The following is a 19,499-nucleotide window of genomic DNA, read 5'->3' as shown; positions in this document are numbered from 1 at the left end:
CTGTTGGGACCTAAAAGTGTTAGACTATGGAAGAAGGCCAATCAGTTTTCCTTAAGCTGCCATCAACCCAGTGACGGTGTCATCCTTCTATTTTAATTAACGCTTGGTGGTCATCGAAGTTTAACGTTTTTGAAAATGCCCTTTCTTTAGAGACAAGAATAGAAGCAAAGTTTGTTAGAGAAGATATTTAAAAGGGATGAAAATGAGAGCAGAAACAGTCACGTTGATGCCCGAGGTGAGAAGAGGACAGAGCCCCCCGGGAGGGGGGTCTTCTGGGGCTCCTGACGTCGTGGCTGAGAACAGAATTTGACCTGTATAGCCAACAAGAATTAGGATAGCGTTTTCAAAGCAGAGGCTCTTCAAAGTCCCTTCTGGATCTAACAGCCTGTGACTCTGCAAACCAGAATGTTCTCTCCCGGTCTTCACAGCAAGGCCAAGCTTGACTCTGTCCTAAAAATCATCTTGGTAACTCAGGCTCCAGAACAGGAGTTCTTAACCTCTTGTGAGTCATGGGCCCCCCTTTGGCAGTCTGGTCTAATCTCACACTACTGTGCCTATGTTCAAGTTTGAATTAATTACTCAATTTTAGCTAAAGGTTAGTGAAATAGAAGACATAATTTCTTTCCCATCCCAGTTCATAGACCCCTGAAATCTCTCCAGACCTGTTGTGAGTCTGTAGGCCCCAGGATAAGAACCCTTGCTAAAGACATTTCTGTATTCTGACAGTATGTGTTAACTGATATTTTAAATGTCTGAAATTAAAATTTTGCTAGCAAACTTAGAAACTTTTATAATGTTAACTTGAGTGAGAAGCCGTAATTCTCCTCCAAGAAGTGATTGATCAAAGGGTCATTGGGAGGCCAGAGTAGGGTTGTTTTGTGGTCAGTAACACCGGCTTTGATGGCGTGGCTCTTAGCCGGCTTCCTTCTGTGTCTCTTGGCCTCGCCAGATGTGCCTTTTAACCTACAAAGTCTCTTTTGTCACCCACAGCATTGTCTCCAGTATTGTATTTGACAGTTTTCTGTATTTTCTACATCCTCCTTCTTTGAGTTTTGGAAAGACTGAGTAGCACACGCTGTAATGTGACCAGAGTCAGAAGAAGCTGGAATTGCTGGGAGTGGAGGAGGAGTTACCATTGGGTCTAGTGGATTTTGAAGGAACCAGCCGTTTATCATGTGTGACTTTTTAAACGCTTTTCTTAGACTTGGTGCAGAAAGTCATGGATTTATAAAAGAACAGGAAGGAAAGTGACAGTTGACAGGGTAGGTAGGTTGGAGAAGACTGTTCTAGACCAGTCGGTCCCGTTGGAACATCGCCCAGCTCTGTCCGTGTCTAGCAGATGCAGGAAGGCTCGCTGGCCTGGAATAAACATGTCGACAGAAGGCCTGGCTCCTCCACGTGCCCAGGTCTTGGTGGCTCCCTGGGCGTCACGGCGCTCCTCAGAATCCCCTGGGAGCCTCGCGCCGTCTTGCTGTTGGCTGCACGTTGCTCACTCTCTCTTAATGACCGCATTATGAAGTTGGTCGTCGTTCTGGTTTCCTCCCTCGGCCAAACTGCTGGGCAGTTCCCTTCTAGGACCCTCCCCTGAGCCCACCCTGGGCCACAGTCTTGCAGCCTGCTTCTGGGTAGAGGGCCAGTGGAGCAGGTGGACATACGCCTTGTCATCCTCCCCTTTGCCAAGGGATTGGCCGTCCTCTTGTCTTCTCCTCCACCCCCTTGAGGTGCCTCGTGCTCCCTGTCTTCCTGTTCTCCCGACTTGGAAGGAGCTTCATTGCTCACAGCCCTTGGGCACCTCTCCTTTGGGTTGTGCTTTTCAGTTCTCCATATAACACCCTAGGAGATGGACCTGAGAGAAGCTTGGGGTCATTTGAGAGCCGGCGCCATCTTCAGAAGCTCATTCAGACCATTTGCTCCTCTTGCTTAATTAATTCTAGACCCGTGTCCATGTCCACTGAGGCTGTTGGGCCCAGGCCCAGGAGCCCTGTAGGCCGTCCATCTGATCGCATGTCATGGTCTGGACTGTAGATAGTCTTCATCCACTCGGTCTTTCCTGTGGCTTTGGCCAGGCCCATTTCTTTTCTTTTCTTTTGTAAAATTATTTATTTTTCGTTTCCAACATTCACTTCCGTAAGATTTTGAGTTTTAAATTTTCTCCCCCTCCTTCTCCTCCCCCCTCCCCCAGAGTGCAATATGATATAGGCTCTATTTATACATTCATATTAAACATGTTTTCACATTGGTCATGACATAAAGAAGAATTAGAACTAATGGGAGGAACCACGAGAAAGAAGAAACAAAACAAAACAACAAAAGAAAAGGAGAGCAAATAGTCTGCTTCCGTTTGTGTTCAGACTCCACGGTTCTTTCTCTGGATGTGGATAGCATTTTCCATCATGAGACCTTTGGAGATATCTTAGATCCTTGCGTTGCTGAGAAGAGCCAGGTGTATCAAAGTCAGTCACTGCACAATGTGGCTGTTACTGTGTACAATGTTCTCCTGGTTCTGCTCACTTCACTCAGCATCAGACCATACAAGTCTTTCCAGGTTTTTCTGAAGTCAGCCTGCTCAGCATTTCTTATAGCACAATAGTACTACATTACATTCATATACCACAACTTGTTCAGCCATTCCCCAATGGATGGGCATCCCCTCAATTTCCAATTCTTTGCCACCACAGAAAGAGCTACCATAAATATTTTTGTACGTGTGGGTCCTTTTCCCATTCGCATGATCTCTTTAGGATACAGCCCTAGAAGTGCTATTGCTGGGTCAGAGGGGCCAGGCCCACTTCTCTCCCTTCCTAGAGGTTGACGCCACCTTCCTTGGGCCACCTGCCAGCAGCATCTGGAGGACCCCACGCACCTTCACTGCAGGGCCAGCGCCTTAGGAAGGGCACACTGCCCTGTGCCTTTGCCAACGCCATGAGCAATCAGAGGGGTCTGAACTAAGGTTGTTTCTGTTCTCCCAGGAAATCTCGAATGACTTTGCTGTATGGATGGGACCGTGCTGTTGAACGGGAGACTTTAACGTGTCTTTTCTTCCACCAGATCACTTTTCCTTAATCCAGAGTTTGAGAGTCGGCAGGGACCTCCCAGGCATCTCGTCCGATGCACACGCGGAAGAATGCCTCCCGTGATGCATTGGGCCTTCTAGCCTCGGCCTCTTGAGGCACACTGCTCGGCTTCTGGACAGCCCTGAGGGTCGAGGGGTCGCTGCGTTATCTGCCGGCTGGTCTTCATCAAGCTTCAGTGGGGCTCTGGGCAGCTTTGGCCCTGCCCCGGAGCATCCCCCCCACCCACCCCCCAGGCCTTCCCTTCCCCCGGCTCACCCTGCCCAGGTCTGTCGTCAGATGTTCGCAGTCATGAGCTGCAGGTCCATCCCCACCAGGTTGTTCTCTTCGGGACACTCTTCAACTTACCAGTTTACCTGTTCTCACGGTGTTGCCCGAGAGTGAACGTGATCCTTCAGACAAAGTCTAACGAGGGTGGAGGACAATGGGTCGGTCATCCCCCGATCCCTGGGAGTGTGGCCCATGTGGTTCAGTCCCAGTCACACAGGTGTTTGGGGCTGACCCCTTGAGCTTGTGGCCCACTGGTACCCCCCAGATCCTCTTCAGCACAGCTGCCGCCTCCCCCGTCTTTCATTTGTGCCCAGGTGCGGGACTTCACCTTCACCTTGTTACTGAATTTAAGCCTGGTGCTGTCTAGCATGCCGAGACACCTTGGATCCTCCTCTGCCATCTGTCATGTTAGCTCTCCCCCCGTTGTGGTGTGATCTGCGCGTGTGATGAGCAGACCATGTGTGCTCTTATCCAAGTCATTCATGAAAACAGCCAAGCAGAAGCCGTGGGTCCGCCACTGGACGCCTCCCGCTGTATCAGCCCTGAGCCATCAACTATACAGCAGTGATGATAGCAGACATTTATGCGGCACCTATTGTTTGCAGGCACATGCTAAGCACTTTACAATCACATCTCACTTGATCTTCAGAAGGATGCTGAGAGGGCGGTGCTGTTATCACCATCATTTCACAGATGAGGAATCTGAGGTTGACAGAGGTGAATGACTTTGCCAGGGCCACACAGCTAGTGAAGGTCTAAGGCTAGATTTGAATTTGGGCCTTGCTGATTCCAGGCCCAGCTCACTGTGGTACCTCACTGCCCCCATCTACCCAGTAAGCACATTGGGACCACTCTTTCCGCCTCTCAAACTGGTCCTTGGATGCAAACCCAAACATGAAAGAGGCCCTGCCTTCAGAGAGCTTACCATCTAAGACTAGCATGTACACACATGAATGCAAAGGATTCTGGTTGTGGTGGGGGTGGCGTGGAGAGCATGGACAGTGCTAGGTGTTAGAAGGCCCTTGCAGAGGAGGTGACGGCTCACCTGAGTCTTGAAGGGAGGTCAGACCCCTCCACGGTGGAGGGGATGCGGGCAGAATAGCCAGGCGCGGAGGCTGGAGATGATGGGGTGCTCAGAGTTTGGCTGGAGGAGTCCGTAACCCCAGAGGGCAGCTGGATCGAGGGCTGGCCAAGGGCTTGAAATTACGCCTGAACAAGTTTTGTGTTTGGTTCTAACAGCGGCAAGCTTTTGGAGCCAGGGTCAGCTGGTCAGAGCCGGACTCTGAAAACAGTCCTTTGGCAGCCACGTGGAAGCAGAGTGGAGAGGGAGCGCCTGGAAGGCAGCTTTCACCAGTGTCGGCGCTCTTTCTCACGACCCTTCCTAGCCGCTCCTCAGTCCTGCCTGCGGGCCCACAGGAACAGAGTCCACGGGATTCCACTTCCCAGAAGGTGCCCTATCCCTTCTCTGGATGGTTCAAAGCCCCAGCCACCAGGGCCTTTGATCCCATTAGCAAATCACCCCTGCTGCTTATGGCAGTCAGATGGGGCACCGAAGGAAGGCGAAAAGGTGCCCTGTGCCAGGTTGGCTTCTGTGCCAGGGGATGAGGCGCCTTCTCCTTTCTTTTTAAGTAGATGTCCTCTGCTTGGCGCATCTGGTGGGTCCTGTGTGGGCCAAGGTCACCTTGCTGGAGGGCTGGCTAAGGAGTGAAAAGTGTTATCCTTTCTCTTTAAACATTTGGAAAATTAAGCCAAACTATAGCCTGTTGGGCCTTTTAGTTATAGTGCCTAAAAGGTCACAAACCAGTTAGGTTTTCATCTGAGCACATGTCCCCAAATTTCCATTAGGAATTAATAAGCCAAGAATTAAACTGCCTTGTTTGGGTTCAAAATCATGATGCGTGTTAGAAAAAGCACGCAGTATGCCATGGTGTCCTTTCCTCTGCCCTCGTCTTCCAGTTCAGGAGATGCTTAGAGAAGTGTCTGAATCCATAAGGCTCCTCAGGAGTGAGTGGAATCATTGACCCCCGTTACGGGTGTCGCAGGTGCAGGAGGGAGGGAGCGAGGCTTCACCTGCGGCCGACTCTCCCAGCAATGTGGAAATCCTGACTGGGGGGAAGGGCGGAGGGGCTGTCTGTTCGGCAGATGCCCCCTGTTCTTCTTCCCCTCCCAGTAACCAAGCTGATTACCATAGCTCTAATTTCAGAACCTGTCCCTTGGTTGAATTATTTTTGGCAGCTGTGTGAAATTGCTGACAGTCTGGAGGGAAATGGGAAGGGTTGTTTGTGTTTCTGCTTTGTGTCGTGGGAAGAAAAGGGAAGGGGGAGTGGTGGTGCTAGAGTGAGTTGTCTGCGAGGAAGGGCAGCACAGAGCATCCCGCCCGGCCTCCAGGCTCCCACGTGATGGAGGCAGAGGCAGTTATTTTCCACAGACCACATCCATCGTTTAAATCCAACCCTAAATGCTGCTGGTGAAGCTGCGTGAACCCAGAGCCCTTTCTTTTGGCGTGACCCGCCCTGCCCAGGTGCGTCTTTCTTCTGAAGTATCTTCATTTCTCTTCAGACCCAAGTCTGACCTGATACTGGAGGGTGGAGGGTAAAGTACACCAAGCGTCGGTGTTTGCAGGCGTGTGTTTCCCGTCCTTCGCAAAACAGGATTCGTAGGCTGCCCAAAAAAAAAAATCACCAGTAGATCCAGTTAGAATTTAGGATATGTTTTTCCTGAATAGAAAAAGCAGTCATCCTGAAATGACAAAGCCTTTCAAATCAGGCTGATTGTTTTATTACAATCTGTTCTGTTTCTAAAAAGAAGCTTTGTCTCTGAAACTCAAGAAAAAAACCGGTGAAGCAAAAACTCCCTGGCAGAGAGCGCAGCACACAGCAGCCAGCTGACGGCCCTCTATTCGGAATATACTAGAAGGACTTCAGGAGTCTGTGTGTGTGTGTGTGTGTGTGTGTGTGTGTGTGTGTGTGTGCGCTCTCAAGGTACAGATTTCTGATTATTTATGTCAGAACCGTAAGGTACAAAAAACCAAGAATCTCTTGTTTGACTGGCTGACCTCCCTCTTTTTTTATTAAAAAAAAATGTACATTTATAGGGTAGTTAGGAAGCACGTTGGATATAGAGTACCAGCCCTGAAGTCGGGAGGACCTGAGTTCAAATCCAGCCTCAGACGAGTACTAGTTGTGTGACCCTGAGCAAGTCACTTAACCTGGCTTGCCACGCACACACATTTATGGTCATTGTAAAAATCAGTAGCAAGCATATTTTCCGTTTGTAGATCAAAATATGTCATTAATTAGATTGCTCTCCTTTAATTGTTTTTTTTAAATTTTAAACCTAAATACAAAATAAGAAGGAAAAAGCATTGCCTTGTGTACAGCCGACCACATGGGAGGATTCAGAATAGAAAGCACTGAGTTTCCGTTTCAGGAAAGCCCACGTAGTGAGCGCTGCACGCTGCGCTCTGAGCGCTGATCCTGTCTCGGCTTCCCCGTCAGCTTCCTTTTGTTCTCAGCTCTGCCCTCCTTACTCTGTTCTTTTTCCTCCTCACCCCCACCCCCGAAGGCTACAATTAAATGAGGACATACACATACCCCTACATGCATATACATACATACATGTACACACATTCCTCTGTGTACACACGCATGCAAACTTAGACAGACACACATGCGCACATACACAGAATGTGTCTCTAAATTGCTCTCATGTGACTGTTTTAATGTTCTGCTTTCTCTGGATCTATGTGCTTAATTTTTGTTTTGGGGTGGGAGTTAAGTAGCATTACTGAAACTACATCAACAACAGAAATTTGATAGAACTTACCCAGCACATGCTATTGAAAGTGTGTTTTGGCTGCTTCCGGAGCTCTCCGCCCACCAAGAGGAAGGGGGTCAGAAGGAGATCACAGGGGTCTCTTTGCTAGCACTGAGGCAGGACTCTGTTGCTTTGCCCATACTAGATCCAGGTCGCAGTCCTGGGTGGCAGTCCCAGGGCGAGGAGGAGCGCTAGCGCACCAGAGCTTGGGGCCACAGGGGAGCGGGGAGCCTCCTCACAGTGCTAGGGCAGAAAGGAGACCAGAGCACAGGCCAGAAGACGAGTAAACACTTCTCCTTAGATCATACCACCTTGGAAGAACTGAAAGCTTACAGGTTCTGACGAGCATCTCTGAAAAAAATCCACCCATCACCTCCTGAAAGAGATCCCAAAATGAGACCACCTAGGAATATTATAGCAAATTCCAGAGCTTCCAGGTCAAGGAGGAAATATTGTAAGTAGCCAGAAAAGAACAATTGAAGTATGGTGGAGCCGCAGTCAGGATAACACAAGATTTAGCAGCTTCAGCATTTAAGGATCGGAGGGCTTGGAATATGATATTCCAGAGGATAAAAACACTAGGGTCACAATCAAGAAATCACCTACCCAGCAAAACTGAGTACAATCCTTCAGGGGAAAAAAAAATGGATATTCAATGAAAGAGGATTTTCAAGCATTCCTGATAAAAAGAGCAGAGCTGAAGAGAAATTTTGACTTTGAAATACAAGACTCAAGAGAAGCATAAAAAGGTGGATTTTAACTGAAGGAACTGGTAGCTAATTTTTCCAAGAATAATGAAGTGAAAATGATTCAGAATATCTTTCTGGGCCATGAATTTGATGGGTTCACCTGGCAAAAAAATTCCATCAGTGACACTTCCTTGACTGTTCTTCTCAGTCACAAATTCTGTAAAAAAAAAAAAAAAAAAAATATATATATATATATATATATATATATATATATATATATGTATGTGTGTATATATATATATGTATGTATATGTATGTATATATATATATGTGTGTGTATGTATGTATATATATACACACACCCACACACCCACCACACTTCCCCAAGAGAGATGGTGGCTTCTTCAGCCTGGTTACAGAAAATTAACTTTCTCAGGTTGCCTGGCCAGTAATGACAGTGGAAATCGTTACAACTGGCAGCAAGACCAGGATTTTCCCAGTGTTGTTAAAGGAGAAAACCCACCATGGGAGAAAACTTCCCTGAGTCAGCAGCTGCAGCAAAGTGTTAAATTCGTTAAGAATAGACGATTTTACAAAAGACAAGTGATCTTCAAGTTTGTGGGAGCAACTTCTGTTTAAGGCGGCAGGTGATTTCTTAAAATGTGCCCGTGAAGAGAAGCTTGTCACTCTGAAGTGAGTCTTAAGAAAGATTTGTCTCTTTCTACAGACTTAGATTAATACTACTTACCATGGTGTCAGGTTGTCAGGGAAATTCCATCATGAACAGAATGTCAAATAAAGGGGGGGAGGGAAAGGAGGGGTTCTGCCTCCACCCAAAATGGCAGCTGTCCCCATCCTCCTCATTGGCATGAGGGTCAGCACAGCACAAGCCCTGGCAGGGGCTTTTCCAAGCTGGAAAGGATTCAAGGACAGGGCCAAGGTCAGGTCATACATTTGTGATCCCAGGACTGCATTTGGAGGGGCTCCCAGGCAAGGTCACAGGCGACAGGTTTGTCTGAAATATACTCACTTTGTGATTGCGGACGGTTCGTCCAACCTCTCTGTACTCTGCTGACCTGCAGGGGGCTGATCAGTGTGGATCAGTATTCACAAAGGGAGTTTCCTTAGCAGAAATCACAGGGCTGGATGAAAAAAATACACAGATGTCGGCAAGGCAAAGACCAAAATGTTGTGTCCTCGAGGAGATTGCAAGTCTTGTCCCCTTTTGAGAGTACAACTTGTCAGATAAAGAAGCATGTGAAATTTTGAAGAAGATCCTGACAGCTGTGGAGTGTAGGTAGGCCGCTGAAGGAAAGCTGTCCAAGAATGGAAGGAGAAAGGGTAAGGGAGGACACAGAGAAAAGAGGACGTGGAGAGGCAGGATGGGAGGCGTATGGGGAGCGGGCATGGCCCGGCTTCGGTGGAGCTGCTGGTATGTCAGAAACGTGCAGATGCAGCAAGTAGAACTTCAGTGACTGCTCGTTGGTTGTCTGGACTTAAGAAAGTGACGTAGAAGATGTTTACGATGAGAGGAAGCGTAAGAAAACAGAGTGTTTTAAGTTAGGAGAGGTCATATCAGCAGGCTTGTATCAAAAAAGGCTGGCCCAAATGAGAGCTCTTTGCCGAGTGTTAGAGATACACAGAAAAGCAAAACTCCAGGCCATACTCTCAAAGAGGCGGAGGAAAGAGCCTGTGGACAAGCAGGTAGAGACTGGAGAAGGCGGGCACAGCTGGGGGGCACTACCAGAGGCCTCCTGGAGGAGGTGAGATGGAGCAGAGTCTTCAAAGGCCGTCAGAGAAAGCTGAGATGGCACCGAAGGCCTCAGGCCTGCCGGCCCCAGGGGATGGCGAGTGCCTTTGTCTGGAGGCAGGAGCGGGGCAGCAGGGGCCCTGCAAGTGATGGAGGGCTACAGGGGCCCCTGGGCAGGGGCTGAAGCAGAAACAGTCTCTTCAGCGGTAGAGCTCAGGAGGGACGGGAGGCGGGAAACTGCTTAGAAGGGTAGCCAGCATTTCTGTGGCCCTTTCTGTGCAGGTAGTATGTCACTTTATCCTTCTGACACCCTGAGGTAGGCATCACTGTTATCCCCTGCTTACAGTGGGGGAGCCGAGACAAACATCCAGTAAGTTTCTGAGGCTGGATTTGAACTGGGGTCCTTCTGACCCCAGGCCCAGCACTCTGTACAGTGAGCCACTCAGCTGACACAGGTGGAAGAGACAGAATTAGGACCGATGAATAAATATTACGGCAACTCACCAAAAATAAAAGCTACCTCCGAATATGATTTTGGCTAAAATAATGGAATAAACTCTGCCTATGAGCTGATGAGCGCCCTGTCCTTGGAGGTTTTTGCCAGAGGTTTGTCCAGTTTATCAGGAATGATGGAGACAGCAGTGAGACTAGACAGCCTTGGGCCTCTGGGGCCCCTCAGCATCTTCCTCTGGCCTCAGTCTCTACCATTCTCCCTGATCCTGTGACCCCTAAAGTTGTCCTCCAGCTCTGAAATGGTGTGTTTGTCTAGCGCTGGGTTTGACCTGCCGCCGCCTCCGGTAACTCATCTCCTGTTGTCGGTACGCGCCCAGCATGGACAAGGCCGAGGAAGGCCTCGCTACCGAGGAACATCTCGTCGTGTCGCCACGTGATGCCTTCTCTCCCCAGCAGCTTCCCCTTTGCAGTCGATCCTTCCTTCCCCTGAAGACTCCCAGAACGCAGCGGCAGCTCCCTCTACATACAGACGCAGCGACTGTCCTGTGATCGCTCCACAGCGGTTTGTAGCTGGGGTCGTGCCCTCCAAAAATTCACCTACGTCTGACCTTTGGAGGAATGCTGTTTTTCTGCCCATCTGTATAAAGAGAATATTACTACCATTCATGTCAGTGAGAAAATATTAATACTGCAAAGAGTGTTTGGAAAGTAAGTGAAAAATGGGGTTAGTGCAAAGAGACACAGGTTGCTTCTGTCTGCTGTGGACAGTTAGGACAATGGCATGTCCTCTGTTCTCATGGCAATTTTACATCTTTTAATGAGAAAAAACATGCTTTGAAGTTTATAAACTTTATAAATTTTAATGGTTTAATGAAATTAATCTTAAAATTAGTTTTTTGTTTGTTTTTTTGAAATTGATAGCCTCCTACTTGGCATCTTATTTGAGTGAAATGGACCTTTTGTTTTGATTACTTTTCTCTTTCTTAAGGCGGTTGGGGCTAAGTGACTAGCACAGGGTCACATAGCCAGTAAGTGTTGTATCTGAGGCTGGACTTGACGTCGAGTCCTGACTCTAGGACTGGTGCTCTATCTACTGAGCCATCTAGCTGCCCCCTTTCATCTCGATTTTAACTTGTAAAAGACTTTGGTCCTGATTCTTGATTTTGAAAAAGTGCTTTTCAAGTTGGTTCATAAATCTGGATTTGCCTGCCAAAGTCTGTGTCCTTTCTTCTCTTCCTGTGCTATACTTCTCTGTACTTTCTTTCTTGATACTAATGAGTAAATGGTTTAAGAAGTGGCCATGGTTCCTGAGCAGCTCCACCTCCTGCCGACAGCCCAGTTCTTGGACCTCTGCAGCTCTTATGACCAGCCAGTCTTGTTCTGGGAACGACATGCCCCGGACCAGGAGTACCTCCCGCATAGAACTTCTGGGCCCGTCAATGACCCATTGGCTTTCACTCTTAACAGAGGGGAAAATCCTGGAGGACTGCCTGGATGCCTCCCCCCCCCCCCCCCGCTAAGAGGAAAAGGTGTTTGTGAACCGGAGGAAACCACAAGGGGAAAAATGGGTGATTTTTAAAGATTTTTTAAAATAATGTTACTGATACCGTAGGAGATGACCCGGCACTCCTTGGTACTTTATTGTCTTTGCCTAGTTTTTACAGTTGTCTGAAGCTTGTAATAAGGGCATTGGAGTGAGGGGAGGGGACTTTGGGGGCTGTCTTGGGGAGAGGCTGAAGTCCTCACATTTCTCAAGAGTGGGGCATGTTTTTTTGTTATATAAAAGACTACAAGGAGTACAAGGAAATTATCTGGGAGGTTTCTCTTCTAGAACATCTGGTTCAGTTCGCTGCATGCCGGCCACGGCACAAGACGGCGTCGGTTCTTGCACGGGGGCGGGGTTTGTTCTCATTTGGGAGTCGCCATCACAGTGGAGAGACGACTCACTCAACATGGCAGGGCTTTGGGCTTCAGCAGGAGGCCTCTGGATTGTTCCCTGCAATTGCTGGCGGGGTGTTGGTTCAATCCAGAACACTCTTCAGGGAGCGTCACACAGTCAGCTAGTCACTTGGTAGTGGTATTCTCTACCCCATTTTTCCGTGTACGTTGATCCCGTCTGTCTTCTGTGGGATGGAGAGCCAGCCCATCCCCATTCCCGCGAGGCTGCCCCTCTTTTCCATGGAGTCTCCAAGAACCGGCCAGAAATGCAGCTGTCTCTAGTGTCCAGGACTGGAGGCTCATCTTGGTGTGAACTCTCTGGCAGTGAGGATGAAGTTGCCAGGAGCACAAGGAAGGAGAGACGGGCAGCTCTGGGACCAGAGAAAATCTGATGGTGCTTCTGACACCTGAGAAGCCGGTCCTGGGAAGAGCAAACATTTTCAAAAGCCAAGTTGGAGTCCAGTCATGTTTCTCCCTGAAAGTACTCTTCTTTTGAGTGATGAAGCGTGTGTTCTAAGCCAGAGGATCCAAGCAGAGCCATGGAGGCCGTGAGAACCTCATTAGATCCCAGTTCTGGCATCGCAGTGACAGAGTCTCTTCCAGCCTTAGATGAGGCCTGTCCTGCTAACTAAGACTCTTCCCAAGAAGTAGATTGGCATTTCAGAAGTGACTCTGCATTTTTAGATTCGCTTAGAGTTTCTTTTCCCTGTGCCCGGGAAATCAGAGTGCTGCCTCTTTCCCTTAGTGAGGAGGGCTGCTCATGACTACTCACCCTCTGCTGCCAGAGAGGCAGGGGCCTAACTCGTGATTTTGGGGCATGTCCTGGCCCTTCTTTCTGTTCCTTCCCAGACTTGATGCCGTTCTCTCAAATCCGGCTTCTTGCCCACCTCCACCCTCCCTTTCTGGCTGCCTGTAGGCTCAGTTCGCACTGCGTCTGGCCCCAGGATTCGGGCACCTCCCTGAGTCACCTGGTGATGCGTTTTCACCAACGGCTGTTTCTCCTCAATCCAAACACCTAAGCTGCAGGAGACATAGCGTGCAGAAGTAGGTTCTCATGGGGAGGTGGTGCAGACTGCCCCTGGGAATGTCACTTAACCCTCTGCGACTCCTTTCTTCATGTACTTTGTCTGTGCAATGGGCAGCTCTGAGCATTGGGCGTCCCAGGGCCATCTAATGCTCCCTCCTTCATTTGTAACTAAAGCATGCTCCAGAAGCCAGCACCCTGTAAACGGCCACCACCATGCTGGGGATAACCCCTCCAGCCTGGCCCTGGCCCCAGTGGCTGCTGGGGAAGGGTGCCTTATAGCTGGGATGGAAGGAGTTAATGGCAGGGTGGAAGTGAGGGGGAGATAGAGAGGGAGGGAGGGAGAGAGAAAGAGGGACAGAAGTCTGTTGAGGGCTTTGTGCTGTCAGAGCGGGGCGGCTCTGGGATTCAGAGATAGGAGGGACTGCTGGACCTGGAGTTTGAATCCTGCCACAGAAAGGAAGGGAGGCTCTTCTTCTCAGTGCATTTATTCTTATTAGTTTTGCTTCGTTTTCTGTGGGACAGGTTTCTGTCACCTGTGTTTTCATCATTGTCATGTCGTTTCAGTGTGTGGTTTTGGGGGGGGGGGTTAAGCGTTGACCTTGAGAACAGTCACTTCTGACAGGTAAAATCTAAAATCTGAACTATTTCAAAATGAAACAGCTGATAAGGATTCAGACCAAATGGGCATCCCCAGTGTTTTATCACTTGTGGAAGTGTTCCTTGGGAAATAGTTATTCTAAGTTTATGATTTAAACATAAAGTGTAGAACTCCACCAAAAGCCTGTTTGTGTTTTTTTTTCCCATGTAAAACTGAACTCTGTCATTCTGCTCATACGTCACTAACTTTGAATGGGTACCTCAGCTTTAGGTTTGGTTTTTCTGAATGGCAACTTAACCTTGTGTCTAAGTTGGGTAAAGAGGAAGAAAGGGTTGAGTCGTTACTCTGTATCTTTCCAGACTCTAAAATCAAGGGGAGATAATGACTGGTCACACATGGCTTTCCCTTTTTGGCCTTTCAGCTCCCCCACCCACTCCCTCCATGGTCCAGCCTACTTTTGTACTGACCATCTCGTGCCTCACCTTCACCTCCTAACCTCACCTCTACCTCCTAAAATCTCTGGTGCTCTTCCAGACACACCTCACAAGCACTTTCTGGGTGCTAGATTGGGTGCTAGTGAATCTAATCAGTATTTTTTTGCAGATTAAAATGTGCTTTGATTGTCTTGTACTTTTGAAGTTATTTTAGAAGAAATGTATATTTTTTAAATAGTATCTTAGATCCTTTTTTCATGTTTGTACCAAGTTGAGGAAAACCACTTAGAACTGCCATGTCATTTTATGACCATTTTTTGGCTATAAAATGATTGAATACTTGTATGGAAAGCATAAACAGAGGATGAACCAAAGTTTGCCTCTGTAAATAGTAAGATACACTAGAGATCCCGGGGTTCTGGGCTGGGAGGCCTGGAGTGGACTCAGAGCCTGGGCTGCAAATCCCAGCTCAGTCTCATGGGACCTTAGCTCCCTCCTAAGCCACGGGACCGCACCTTGGTGGGCTGCATACATTCATCTGTGAAGTGGGTGGTTCCTTTGAGGCCTGAACCGTGGGTACTGAGGACAGATAATAAAGGTTTAATAAAGTTTTATTGTGGTCTTTAGGACAGAAAATGCAAAGTAAACAAGATGTTTATTTCTTTTTGTCTTCTTAGAGAAAGTGAGAGAAATTCAAGAAAAACTAGATGCTTTCATTGAAGCTCTTCACCAGGAGAAATAAATGTGAGTAAAAGAGTGTCTCTGAGCTGTTCCTCCCCTCGTACTGTCTGGGAACCGGCTCGAATGGGGCTCCATCCTCCCGGTGGGCTCCCTTCAGCTTGGTGGGCAGAAACCACTGGTGATGCTGAGGGCGCAAGCCGTAGAGACAGGCGTCTGACGTTCCAGATGTGATAGGTGGCTCTGAGTGCCACGGTGCCCAGCAGCTGAACTAAGAACAGGCCTCTAAACACGAACTCCCTAAGAGCTCCCGTATGTGTGAATGGAGGGCAAAGAGGTTTATGATGTGAAAACTGCGGGGACAGGTGGGCAGCTCCTGAAGTCGGTCTTCGTGAGCCACCCAGAAAAGTCAGCAGAGGAATGGAGATGGCCATGGTAGCGTGTCTCTGTGTGTGTGTGTGTGTGTGTGTGTGTGTGTGTGTGTGTGTGTGTGTGTGTGTGTATGTGTGTGTACGTTAACAAGAGCCAGAAGCCGTATTTGGTGGGCTTCTTTTCTACCCTGTTTTATAATCCTGTTTTATTGATAGCTCTTGTTTCTAAGTCATCTGCACCCCCTCCCCTCCACAAGGAGTCATCCCTGTCCCAAATGAAAGAGAAAGAAAGTAGTTCAGCAGAATGGATGGACCCCCAGGCAAGGCCTGCACAGTAAAATGAGGACAGTGCGTGTGCAGGCTTGGGCCACTCCTGCTGGGCACGATCTCACGTCCCGCTGTAATAACGGCGGCCAAGCCTTCGTTGGGGCTCCCAGAATTGTAGAGTCCCGGTCAATGTCCTTGTCATAGCTGTTCTCCTCTTGGAAGGGTGAAGGAGTTCACTCGGTGCCAGAACTGACCGTTGATTGTCTCTGTGGGTTGTTAGCACTGAGTTTCCATGTCCTCACCAGAGCCCTGGGAAACGAGTAGCTTTGGGTGTGTCAATTCTCCTGTTGCCTTGCAGTCGGCATCTTGGTTGACAGGATCGCCTTAGATAGCGGTTTCAGCCCTGAGTCCCCGCAGCACAACAGGGGAGAGCTCAGGGCACGGCTGGAGGAGAAGCAAGGAGTTGCTCCTGGAGCCAGGAAGTTTCCCATTCCCTGAAGGGCGTGGCAGGCAGCCTTGGTTCATCGGCAGTCCTGTGAATTCTCAGAAGAGGAAACCCAGCCTGTTCTGACGTGAAAACAAGACGTTATTCTGAAGCTAACTGCCAACCGTTTTTATCTTACTCTAATAGTACACTACATTGATCTTCAAAAACGTGTGTGTGTGTGTGTGTGTGTATCTTCCCGTTAACCTGGATATTATTAGGAAAAAATTATTGGAGAGCCCTTGCCAGTGGGCTAGCCCTCTTACATCCTGCAGTTGCCACCATTGTCTTTTCACCTCCAGATTTGACCTTTGAAGTAACCTGTTAAATACAAACAAATGTGGAGGCACAGAATGGTGTCGCGCCTTCCCCAGGGTCTCTGCACAGGGCCTCAGCCCTCGTTGGTCCCTGGTGCCCAGCAGGGCTGCCCCCGGGCTCATCCCCGTCATAGCCGGGTGATAGACAGCAGAGTACCCACTTCTCCAGAAGGCTCAGAACAGGGGGTGATTTTCAGGAAGGGTGTGAAGAGAACTGTAACTGCTGAAGGAAGAACGTCCTCAGGAACTTAAAGAGTCTGCCAGCCTGGGCCAGCCTGAGGGGAAAGGGAACCTGGAGCAGTGCAGCAGGCATCAATAACGTGCTCTCCTGGGTGCGAGACAGGAACAAGCCTGAAAGTCCCGCTGCCCTGCCAGCAGGTGTGGGGGCGGGGGGAAACACCGCACCTACAAATAAGGATGCTTCTGGGCACAAAGGGGGGGATTAGGAGAAAAACTGTAGGGAGTTTTGAGTGGAGAGAGGACAGCTCAGCTGAGTGGGTCCTGTGCGAGACTGTGACGCAAGGCCAGATGAGACCAGTCCATGCAGGCGTGTGGAGTGCAGAGTGGGAAGAGAGTGAGGTGGAATTAAGATGGCAGCATCCTCAGTGGAGAGGTGGATGTTTGGAGCAGAGGCAGCTTTAGGGAGAAGAGTTTGGTTTTACAAATGGTGACTTCCATTCGGCTGAATGTGTGAATGTGAAAGTCAGATGTACAGGGATGATGATTGGACCCCTTTGGGAGCCAATGAAGTCCCCCAGGGAAAGAGAAGGACAGGCTGGAGATAGATGATGACCCCCTGAAGTAACGGTGACTGAGATGGACAGGAGGAGATGGCGACCAGAGGAGCCCAAGACTGGGTGTCCAGAGGGGCGTTGTTGGCAAGGCCAGAAGCTGCAGTGAGAAATTGGAAGATGGATATGTGTGAGGCATGAACTCTATGTATGTGTGTGTGTGTGTGTGTGTGTGTGTGTGTATGCTCCTGCACACGTGCGGCATGAGCTGTTGCTTCTGTCATTCAGTTTCTTGAGCTTGGTCTGACAGTCAGAAGTCCTGAGTTACAAGGAGGTAGCACTCGCCTCACATAGCTTGACTGGAAGTCCCATCATCTCTGATTTTCAGAATCTACGTGGATTGTAGCGGGTTTTGAACATTTTTTACGTTTTCTGCTGGGGATGGGCAGGGCTGCAGACACGGGCTGGTGGTTACCACAGGGACACAGGCCAGTGCTAGGAGCCAAGCCCCCCAAGCAGGAGCTCAGGGTAGAATCACACGATTTGGGGCATGACCATTATTTGTGTGTTTTCAGCCGTTCATTTCAAAGGTCCAAGCTGGAGGAGTAAGGATGGTGGCCGTGCTGGGGTGGAGGGTGGGGATCTCCCATTGTCAGCCCTGCCTCTCAGACGTGGGGGTGAGATCAGACCCCCGGCCGTTACCTGGTGGGCTGTGCCCTCCTTGCCTTTTTCCTAATAAAGCCTGGCTGTTACCGGGCACGTTCCTAACGTCGAGTGTTTTTCCTCTGACAGAATAGAATCCCTCCCAGCAGCAGCTGCCTCTGAGGACAGCGAACAGAGCAAACGCTTCCCTGTCTTCGGCCCAGCCTTCCTCCTCGGAGAGCCCCCCATGGAAACATGTGCTGTCCAGGACACAAGTACTTGCTTCTTGGCAGGGCCTCCGTGGTGACAGCACCCCCATGTTTATGTTGTTGATGTGACGGCGTGGGACGTGGCGTCACTCGAGATTCTTACCTTCTGTTTTTAGTCTTAGCTCCTGGGGCACAGGCTTTTCTGGTGCAGAGACTGGTTTTACCTGAGAGCCATTCCCTTTCCAGAAAGTATTGCTGAGTGTTTGAAATAAAAACCTAGCGCAACGCTGTCATTTGTATATAAAATGATCCCACCCCCAGAAGTCATTGTTTGGGTCTGTGACATCCTGTCAGAGGATTGGTGGGCTGCCCCCCGTTTGGCTTAAACTCGCCGTGTGGAGGGGAAGGGTCTTTGTCAGGAAATTGGGAGCTTGAACAATTCCGATATCCTTGGAGTTAGAGTGATGGTGAGAGGAAAATTGTCTGCAGCCATTCCTGGCCCCACTAGTGGCCCCAGAGCTTACTAGGCTTGTCTGTCCAAGGGGAAGCGATGGAAACGGTCCCGAGCCGTCGTCAGCAGCTGCTGACCCACTTGTGCCACCCAAGACGTGTGTGGGAATCATCAGCAAGAGAGGGGTTTCTTTTTTTTTTTTTTAGGCAATTGAGGTTAAGTGACTTGCCCAGGGTCACACAGCTAGTAAGTGTCAAGTGTTTGGTCTGAGGCCGGATTTGAACTCAGGTCCTCCTGACTTCAGGGCCGGTGCTCTATCCACTGCACCCCCTAGCTGCCCCTGGCTTCTCTCAAGACATGCACCAGAGCCTTGGATGGCTGGTACACGGCTGCATCCCCACACCTCATGTACATGCACACACGTGTGTGCAGTGTCATTTTAAGGCAGTCAATGACAGGTGCCAGGGGCCCGGCCTCCATTGGCCATGCTCGTGGGGAGTCCCCCCGAGGGAGGGCCGCTCCTTTGGGTCCACACAGGCTTTCTCTTCTGGCTCTTTACTTCTCTCAACATTCAGCTTCATTTGTTCAGCTCCCACCTCCTGACGGTCTGCATCTTCCAGCCCACTTGGGGTTCCTCTTCCCAAAATTCAGTTTTTTGATACTGGCCTAGGAATTTTTCTGCCTTATTATTCCTTGCTGACCATCTGAGTGAGCATTTCTCAGTACTGGGGTCCCAGCAAGGATGTCTGAAGAGGGTCTTCACCAGGTTCACAGCGGTGTGGCACATTTTAGGAGTTTGTGAAAACTTTGGGTTCTAGTAAAGGAACCAGCTCAGATGTGCTTTCTCTTTGGGTTGGTATTGAGGAACTCCATATTCCAGACAGCTGCAGCCTTCGCATAGGTCAGGAGCAGAGCAAGTTCAGATCTTCTCTGGGTCAGGAGGAGACAATGCACCTAGCCCCACCCCCCACCCGGTGCTCTCTGAGAGGAAAGAATCTGCCTCATTGTCAGTCATCAGGTGTATTTGGCCTTCAGCCGGAGTCACTCCAGAGGAGCAGTATGTGTAAGAAAGGGGAAATGGCCTTACAGCAGACGTACCAGGCAGCCTCAGGAGAATGTCAGTGTGCCCATCTCCCTCCTTCTGGGTGTTTGAAAACCCTGCTCCGTCCAGCCTCCGGACCTGACCTGCCTGAGTAAGCACTGATTGTCGGAGCAGGCCAGGCCATTTGTGCGCTATGCTATTTCTTTATAGCTGATCTCAGCTAAGCCTGATTTATTTTTTCCTTTTTCTTTGAGGGGGCAT

General features: G+C 49.4%; 1 protein-coding gene across 4 annotated transcripts in view; it reads left to right on the top strand.

Moving 5' to 3' along the window:
- OPA1 (OPA1 mitochondrial dynamin like GTPase) overlaps positions 1-18,051 on the top strand; it is a 76,621-nt gene extending 58,570 nt beyond the window's left edge. For all 4 annotated transcript variants that reach the window (XM_020964818.2, XM_020964816.2, XM_020964817.2 and 1 more), the window contains 2 exons: positions 14,724-14,790; positions 17,687-18,051. In XM_020964818.2, coding sequence (XP_020820477.1) covers positions 14,724-14,788 — 65 coding nt within the window. In that variant the 3' untranslated portion in view covers positions 14,789-14,790; positions 17,687-18,051. The remainder of the gene's footprint in view (positions 1-14,723; positions 14,791-17,686) is intronic.
- Positions 18,052-19,499: the final 1,448 nt, after the last annotated feature.

Source organism: Phascolarctos cinereus, unplaced genomic scaffold, assembly GCF_003287225.1.
Source record: "Phascolarctos cinereus isolate Bilbo 61053 unplaced genomic scaffold, phaCin_HiC Scaffold_7;HRSCAF=346, whole genome shotgun sequence".
Taxonomy (NCBI): domain Eukaryota; kingdom Metazoa; phylum Chordata; class Mammalia; order Diprotodontia; family Phascolarctidae; genus Phascolarctos; species Phascolarctos cinereus.
This window is presented reverse-complemented; position numbering and strand designations above follow the sequence as displayed.